The sequence below is a fragment of the Arachis stenosperma genome, chromosome 7 (genome assembly GCF_014773155.1).
Source record: "Arachis stenosperma cultivar V10309 chromosome 7, arast.V10309.gnm1.PFL2, whole genome shotgun sequence".
NCBI lineage: Eukaryota > Viridiplantae > Streptophyta > Magnoliopsida > Fabales > Fabaceae > Arachis > Arachis stenosperma.
In genome coordinates, this window is record NC_080383.1 from 440756 (window position 1) to 448934 (window position 8179).

An 8179-nucleotide genomic window follows, 5' to 3' on the forward strand; every position below is an offset into this window, starting at 1 on the left:
CTAATGTTAATTAACTTTTCACTTTTTGCCAATCTCTTACAGAAAAATTGGGCCTACGTAATCTTTACCTGGAGATATTGGCACTTGATGAGTTGCCCCTATATTTTATTTTATTTTATTTTATTTTTTTCCTTTTTTAAAAATTATTAACATGCCCTTCTTTTGAGTGAGAGCAATGGCATTTTTAAATAAGTAATAAAAGTGCGAAATGCTATTCAACGCGGAAGTAGAGATTTCAATGGTTGGTAGATTAATTCTCTATCAAAGACCAATTAAGCAAGAACACACCGGATGTAACATCAACCCCAGGTCTACTTAATTTGTAAGGTAATCTAGAACTATATAATTAATTAACAATTGGAGGAAAAGTCCATGTATGGCGTTACCCAAATTTAAGTAATATATATTTGGTAGTTACAAAGAATTTGCAATCCACTTTCCAGCCAGGTTCCAGCGTAACGACGGAGTTTCTCGACTTACATTTTTCAAATATGTGAATCTACTCAATCTAGAATTCCTCCTGTTTTTTATTTTATGCTGTTGGCGCCAAATCATGACTCTCATAGTAAGTACTATTGAAATGTATTATTTGTATTTTGGGTTACCGAGTTAATATATGCCCTGCTCAATTTAACGATAAAATCATAAAATAGAGTATTTAAAATTTTAAATTGTATACAATAACTATTATAACAACAAAGTTTTGTATCACTGAGTGAGGTAGGTGGGGTTAGATATATGAATTATACGATGTCATTGAATTTTATCATATATTATGTCTATATTGACTGTTTATATGTAAATCTTGTTTGACCATTTCATGGATAATCTTCTTAGTCTTCATCTGTCTTTTATCCTTTGTCTATATTCCATCTCATCCCTCCTGACTAAGTGATCTGTCGGTCCCTTTCTCACATGTTCAAACCACCTTATAGCATCTTTTTCATAATAAATGCTATTCCAACTCTCTCTTATATTTTCGTTCTTTTTCGTATGATCACTCATTCATCTCAACATCCTTATCAAAGCCACACTTAACTTATGTTCGTGCTTTTTGGCCGCCCAATACTTTGTACCATAAAGTATAGTTAGTCTGGTAGTAGTATGATAGAATTTATTTTTTTAAGTTTTAAAGGTATTTTTTTATCACATACAAAACCAGACATACTCCACTATTTTAACCAACTTGCTTGAATCCTATAATTTACATACTTAAAGCATTTAATTTTTTATAGGATATTTTCTCCAATTTTTACTAAAAATTTTAAATTGTATATAAAGTAAAAATTATATATATTTCACAAATAACAATCTTGTTAGTAAAATTTAAACAGAGATGAGTAAAAGATATAATTTTTAACAAAAAAAATATGATTAAGATAACTGGATGGGAAGGTAAAATAAAAGAAATTATAAACTATATTAAGTATTTCATAATGATAGATAAATTTGTTGGTTATCATAAAAATAGATTTGCATCTTTTAAATTTTGAATTTTATTTTTTCATGTGAAATTCAAAAATTAGAGGATTTAAATTCATAAAAATATATTGACATAAAAACAATTAAAAAAGATAACATATAATATAACGTTTAAATTTAATTAAGATGAAAACTCATATGCAGTTAAATTTACAAAAAAATAATAATTAAGAATCGCTAAATAACTTAACATATTTAACTAAATTATCAATTTTGGAGAGAGTTTTCACCCATAATTAAACATATAATCATATTATAAAATGAAATGAAGGGCCTTACCGTCTGCTGGTGATTGGTTGACGGGTTGACTGACTTTGGAGTCTACTCTGGAAAAGTCCCCAAAAAATTATGTAAAGTAAGTTGTAACTCCCAAACCCACGTCGATGGCAAAGCCTAATAATATATAAACAGAGAGATGGCCACAACCACAACGCACTTCATAGCACGATGGAGTATCCAAACCCGAGAGGCAAGATAATGATGATGAAGCCTCTGCTTTCTTTTTGTCTTGTCAGTCTTTTGCTTTCCTTGCTTCTCTTCATCTTCTACTCCTTGAAGCCCTTCCTCCTCCAGCAGTTCTCCAAGACCTGCATCTTCCTTCTCTGCAATGGACTCATGTTCTTCATAGCCATCAACTCTGGTCTCAATGCATCCCCGCCAGAAGAAGAAAACACTTTGATGATAGTGGAACGTGAGAATTCATTGCAAGACACTCTTGAACAAGAAGACTTCGAAGACAAGATTGTAACCATGGTAGAACAACAAGTTGAGAGAGAGGGAGAGCCAAATAATTCTATAGTGATCGTTGATGGACATGGTGCAGTGGACACAGAGGAGTTAAACAAGAAATGCGAAGAATTCATTAAGAAGATGAAAGCAGCATTCAACTCTGAAGCAAGAGATAACCGGTGGCTGGTCCCTGCATATTATCCTCCTCTTTCTCTTCTAACTTAAAAAAAACTGATAAGGTGTCATAGTTGTAGAAATTTTTGGTCACTTTTTTTTTTTTGCATGTTTGCGGCTGCTTCTGCCAGAGTATGTATTATTAATCTCTTCTCTCCTGTTCTATGGATCATGTCATGAATGAAGATGTTAACTCTCCTTAATTAGTATTGTTTCTGAAATGTTTACCTTCCATAATGGAAGCAGCATTCACTGAACATCCTTAGGATCATCAATGCGATTCTGGATTTCTATCACGTCATAGGAAGGATTTGTTTTGTTTCCGAACAACCAACTATTCAGCATTTATTTTGTTCTAATTTAGCAAAGTATAGCGTTTGTTTGACTTGTCATAGGATCCCCAACGGAGCTTAATGCAATAAACATAATTTACTTTGTTTGACTTGTCACGCAAGGAGTGTTCAGAGCGTAAGCAAGGTTGGAAAAGCAAAAAGACAAAACAGGATATTTAATCATCATTGAATTAAAATAATAAAATCATACATATTATTTGAATTTTTTTACCAATATCTTGGATATAGACTTCTAGAGATTTTTTCGCCCTACAAAAGGGTTCTGGTTCTGCCTTTACCAATACCAAAAATGTGTTAACACTTAACACACGATTTGAAATGTCTTGTGCAATTCTAACTGGATCAAAATCAAACGAACAATCATTGCTTTGTTTGCTTTGTCACTTGTATATATGTTCAGAAAGTAAAAGAAGGCATATTATAATATTGCAAACATGGAATAGAATGAAGAGTCCTGCCTTGTAGCTTCCTTTATCAAAATTCAAGAGTAAATATATTAATATATATAAGGTTGAAATATTCGTCGCGGAGTCACGTGGCATCTTCCTTTCTGTTCGCAATGGGACATACGAAGCAACTACGTATTGACCAGGTCACCACACACAGACGCACTGGACGAATGTGTGGGCCTACACTCTGTCCATTTTCCTCCTTGACACGAACAGGAACATATAAGTAAGAATCGCTTTCAGGGCAGAAGTTGATTATCCTTCAAAGGACGGCGACATCCAACAACTTTGATTTCTAGGCCTTATTATTCCCATGCATATCCAACAATCATAGTGTTTCCCAATAATCAAAATCAAATTATATTATTAACTCTCTAACTTAAATTGTTAGCGAATAACATTTTTATTTTGGACTCATGGTCCCTACCCCACAAACAGATTGGTGTAAGCAAATTAGATATAGAAACTGAAAGCATAACCTGTTAACTGTCCTTGAGGACACTCTCCTTTCTTATTACTCAGTTTCCGAAAATGGCATCTTATTGCCTATTTCTATATTTCTTAAAGCAGTGTGACAATCCCCACAAACCCAAAGGTTCTTGATTATCCTGAATTACTGATTGGTAGTTCAGAGTTTCAAGTGAGAACAAAAGCAATTGCCAACTTTTCACTATGATAGCTCAGTAGCTCTTGTTTGTTTTCAAGTTCAAGATCATAGAGTGCGTATTTGCTTTCAGGCACATATCCAGCATTCCTTATTTTTGAAAGTAGAACATAGTTCACACCATTCTGGGGCTCAATAAGCATCTTGGCAACATGCTCCTAAAACTGTTCTCCATCCATTGGCATTGTTTTGATAAAGTCATCTAGCTTGTTGACATCACCCGCTCGTCCAAGGAGGTCTGCCATACAAGACAAGTGCTCTATTCGAGTCTCTAGTCATACCTGATCTGGCAATTGCCCTTGACGTGTATAGCCTGATATCATTGAATTCCAAGAATACATGTTCCGCACATGATCCAACCCAAGCTTGCAGAAGAACTCAAAGTGCTAATAACTGAGAAATTTGAGGGCACCATTCCATGTCTCCTCATTGTATTAAAACAGGCAACTGCTTCCTCAAATTGTTCATTGTGGTCAAGGCCAGAGATCATAGAATTCCACGAGACAAGAACACGAGGAGCATCATCATACATGGGCATGTCTGAAGAGAATGGAGACTTAGAGGCATGAATATCCATGCCGAGTTTAAGCCTTCCGTCTTGGCAAGCTCGAAGAGCACTACCAATGGCATAGTGATTTGTGCATATCCTGAAATCAAACAAGACCAGGAAACAGTATTCCTTTGGGGCATTTCAGCAAACAGCTTCCGTGCGCTGATATAATACATCATCGTCTTTGGTATGTCAACAAACTCCTACCACTTGAGAACCCTTGGATTGCTTCCTAACCAATTGTAGCATGTAAAATTAACAAGGTATTTTCATTCCTTTCTTATTGTAACAGATGAATCATACAAAGTGTTTTGATGATGACACTTGATAGGTGTTTATGCAAGAGAGGAGTAGGCATTAGGCTGAACATCAGTGTATGTGCCGTTTAACCATTGCCAATTCTAGAACATGAGATGAATATATATTGTATTTGTGTATATAAATAAATAAATAATATTCCCTTCAGTTTTTAAGAGGGGAATACATTGCTGATTGCTGAATGCTCATTACCTACTGTACTACATTACTGACCTTAACAAACAAATAAATGGTCCCATCAGCCCAGCATAGTTCAAACACAATACACAAACTCAAAAATCTTTCATCATCTTTCCCTTGGAAGGGACTTGTACAACACCATGCTAACATATTTCTGTCCAAACTTCTCCGTCGAACGCAGGGCGGCGAAGTCACCCCCATCGGTTTTGTGGATGTATAGATGATTGAGTTCCAGATGGGAGGGTCTAGGGACAACCGTGGATGAAGAAGAAGGGTCATCTCTTGTTGTGAGTGGTAGTTGTGGTGGTAACTCGGGCGGAGGCCTGCCAAACTCATCGTCGTTTAAGAGCATGTTATCATAAGTCCATGGTGGGGATGGAGGATCTTGGGCATCACCTAACCTTGCAGCCGTTTCTGGAATATAATCCTGCAAATATGGTTAAGCATTAGGTAGATATTAGAGGAAAAGTAGTCCAACAAGTGTACAAGAATTGGAAAGAAAAGAAGTACCTGCAAATCCAAGATGTTGTAGGGGAAACCAGAATGATCAAAAGCCCAGGGGAATTCTGGAGCATGGGTGAGATATCCATCTACAATGAAACGGTAATGATAGATACCTGTTGGGAGTGCTTTAACAATGGCATAAGCATGAGGATGAGGGGGAGACTGCAAGTGCAGGGTGTCTCTGGTTTCCCAGTTGTCCCATGATCCTATAACAGCAACATCCCTGCTTACTGGATGGTTCCAAGTAATATTCACACGTTTCAATCTCTGATGTACCACTCTTTCTACATATCCATCTTGCATTTGCCGCTGGGCCATGCACCACCAGTTACACTAGCTTAGCTTTGCTTTTTAATTTCATTTTTTCATACATTAACTAACAATCACAAAATTAAATGCAACATACACTTGAGCAAGCAGTATCCCTTTGTCCTGTCACAAAACACAATAACAAGAGCTGACACAGATTTAAAAGGGATCATCTGACCTGTGGTGCTGCTGCTGTTGGGGTATGGAATCTCAATTGTGGTTCATACTTGTCATCATCTTTAAGTCCAGAAGTGCCTTCGCCGTCTTTTCCTTTGCCGTGACTTCCCATCACCCAAAACGGAACAAGTTGATTGCAATCAAAGTGATGTAAACAAGATGATCAAGGGAAGCTACAGCTGCCAGCGACACAGCACGAATCGAATCCATTAGATACATCACAGCATACATGATACAACAAACAAACAAACAATAAGAAAGCAATATATAGTCACTTTCACACCCATTTCCCTACAGTCTACATAACATACAACAAACCCTTTCAAGAAGCAACCCAACCTCCCTAACTGCCATTCTTCCTACACAACATACATACCCACTTTTCTTTTGAATCTTTGATCATCAACCTCTCTCTCTCCCTCTATAGACAAGGTCTATGTTATGTAATGTTATATTCTCCAACGAGTTTGGAAGATTCTGCTCAGGACTGTGACCCGGTTTAAGGGGGAGAATGTTCCCCTGCCATCAGGAACAACTTAACAACCACACACTGTACTGTGTCATCAACTGTGCACATCATTCGTTTTTGTAAAGAAAAATCAAAGGGTACAAATAAAACTGGTTGAATTTATATACCATGATGATGGGGGTGCAGCAGGTGAGTGAAGTTGTTTTTCATCCAACAAGTGGAAGGTGAAGTCAAAAGGAAAAGCAAAGCGAGGTTGCTCTAAAAGGTGAGATCACACTAAAAAAAATAGCTATTACTCTAAAAATAACATTGTGGTTACACTCTACACAGGAAATCATGAGTTGTTAATTAGATTTTGACGCCTTCAACTTTGTCCTTACTCTCTCTCTCTTTTCTTCTTATTATTAAACTTTAATGATTTTCAATGCTACAGCACTTCTTTTACCAATAACAACACTGCTGCAATTCAACAACCAATAAATACTACCTAACAAAATTGTTATGTATTATAAATCCTAAGTTTTTTTTTTTTTTTTTGTCTGGTCATATAATTGAACTGTTGACATAATTGGAGTTCTATTATTAGGAATACATCTAATTTGGCCATTCATTAAAAGATGGTAATCAACAATTATTTCATTTTGAAACTTCAATTCCATTGCTTCTATATATAAAATAAATTCTTTGTTAGGCATATTTTGTGTTGAAATGAAAGGGACTGATACCTCTAAACCAAACAAGAAGCGGCACACTGCATCTCCTATTCAATAATATTCATGGCTGTAGGGTTTGGTTGAAATTAAATTAAAGCAGAGATTATTATTTAAATAAGTAGCATTTGATACCGGGCAATAACTTATACCAGCCTATACTATATTTTATGTTATCTTTGGCGTCATGTCAAATAAACAACAACACACCAAGAGGACTTTCTTTTGATACAAGACACTAGGTTCGTGTTATCGAATTAATCGAGGATTCTTTAATTTTTCTCTTATGCCTCTGCTCCCATGAAACCAACAAGAACTTGCGCCATCAGGTGGTGACAAAATCCCTTGTTGGATGTTATGGCTAATTTCGGTTACATTATAGTAGTTTAAAGAAAAAAGATTAGTTCCTTTGACACATTTTTATGTTCTAGAATTTCGTAGCTGTGCCAATTAATTATATAATTAAGATGACAAAGACACGCAACCAAAGAAATATTATCAGGATAGCTTTTAGTAATCCTATGTTATTTTGACAAATTTTTTAGTCTCGAATAATGTAATAAACGGCGTTATATCTCCGTCCTGAAGCAAGCATATAGGCATAATAATGAAGGTGGTGCCAAACTGAAATTAAAAAAAATTCTCCAACGACGAAAAGCAGAGATACTTATGGACCTTTTGAAGCATATATAAGATGCAAGAATTAATAGCATCCCAAGATTCCAAAACAAGCACGTGAAAAAGCAAAGAGTTAAAGCAAGATAGATTCTTGTTTAGGCCACATAAGTAGCTCCAAATAAGGCTTAATCAATTATTCGACCCAACTTTAGCATAAGCATAGCTCCCAAATAATAAAGATCTCTCTTTGTATGTTCAATGTTCCCATGTGGTTTGTTTTTTATATTTGTTGTGAAGGGGGGTCAGCAAGCATAATAGGTGCTACTTGAGCATTGTCTTATTAGTCCACTAAAGTTTGTGAGAGCAAATTATGGAGCAAGTGCGTGGGTATCTCCTTTTAAGCATCCAATCAATCATCACAACAGACCCTCAAAGTGATTCAGATGGTAGCCAGATTATGTTTTGCTAATCTCACGCTTCATTTCCTTCCTCT

The 8179-nt window shown here is 35.8% G+C and overlaps 2 protein-coding genes across 5 annotated transcripts; one reads left to right on the forward strand and one right to left on the reverse strand.

Moving 5' to 3' along the window:
- The first annotated feature begins 1870 nt into the window (after nucleotides 1-1870).
- LOC130940592 (uncharacterized) lies at nucleotides 1871-2715 on the forward strand. The gene has a single exon (XM_057868780.1). It carries the CDS (start codon nucleotides 1930-1932, stop codon nucleotides 2434-2436), a length of 507 nt encoding a protein of 168 aa, XP_057724763.1. The 5' UTR covers nucleotides 1871-1929; the 3' UTR covers nucleotides 2437-2715.
- Nucleotides 2716-3590: 875 nt separating this feature from the next.
- LOC130940217 (SNF1-related protein kinase regulatory subunit beta-2-like) lies at nucleotides 3591-6767 on the reverse strand. Of its 4 annotated transcripts, XM_057868296.1 has the most exons (5): nucleotides 6526-6736; nucleotides 6266-6424; nucleotides 5891-6068; nucleotides 5410-5712; nucleotides 3595-5326 (listed from the first exon to the last, which is right to left on the reverse strand). In XM_057868296.1, exons 3-5 carry the CDS (start codon nucleotides 5999-6001, stop codon nucleotides 5006-5008), a joined length of 735 nt encoding a protein of 244 aa, XP_057724279.1. In that variant the 5' UTR covers nucleotides 6002-6068; nucleotides 6266-6424; nucleotides 6526-6736; the 3' UTR covers nucleotides 3595-5005. The 4 variants fall into 4 exon arrangements, with proteins under 4 accessions (XP_057724280.1, XP_057724279.1, XP_057724278.1 ...); XM_057868297.1 differs by having other exon boundaries at nucleotides 3591-5326; nucleotides 5810-6068; nucleotides 6266-6742; XM_057868295.1 differs by lacking the exon at nucleotides 6266-6424 and having other exon boundaries at nucleotides 6526-6767.
- Nucleotides 6768-8179: the final 1412 nt, after the last annotated feature.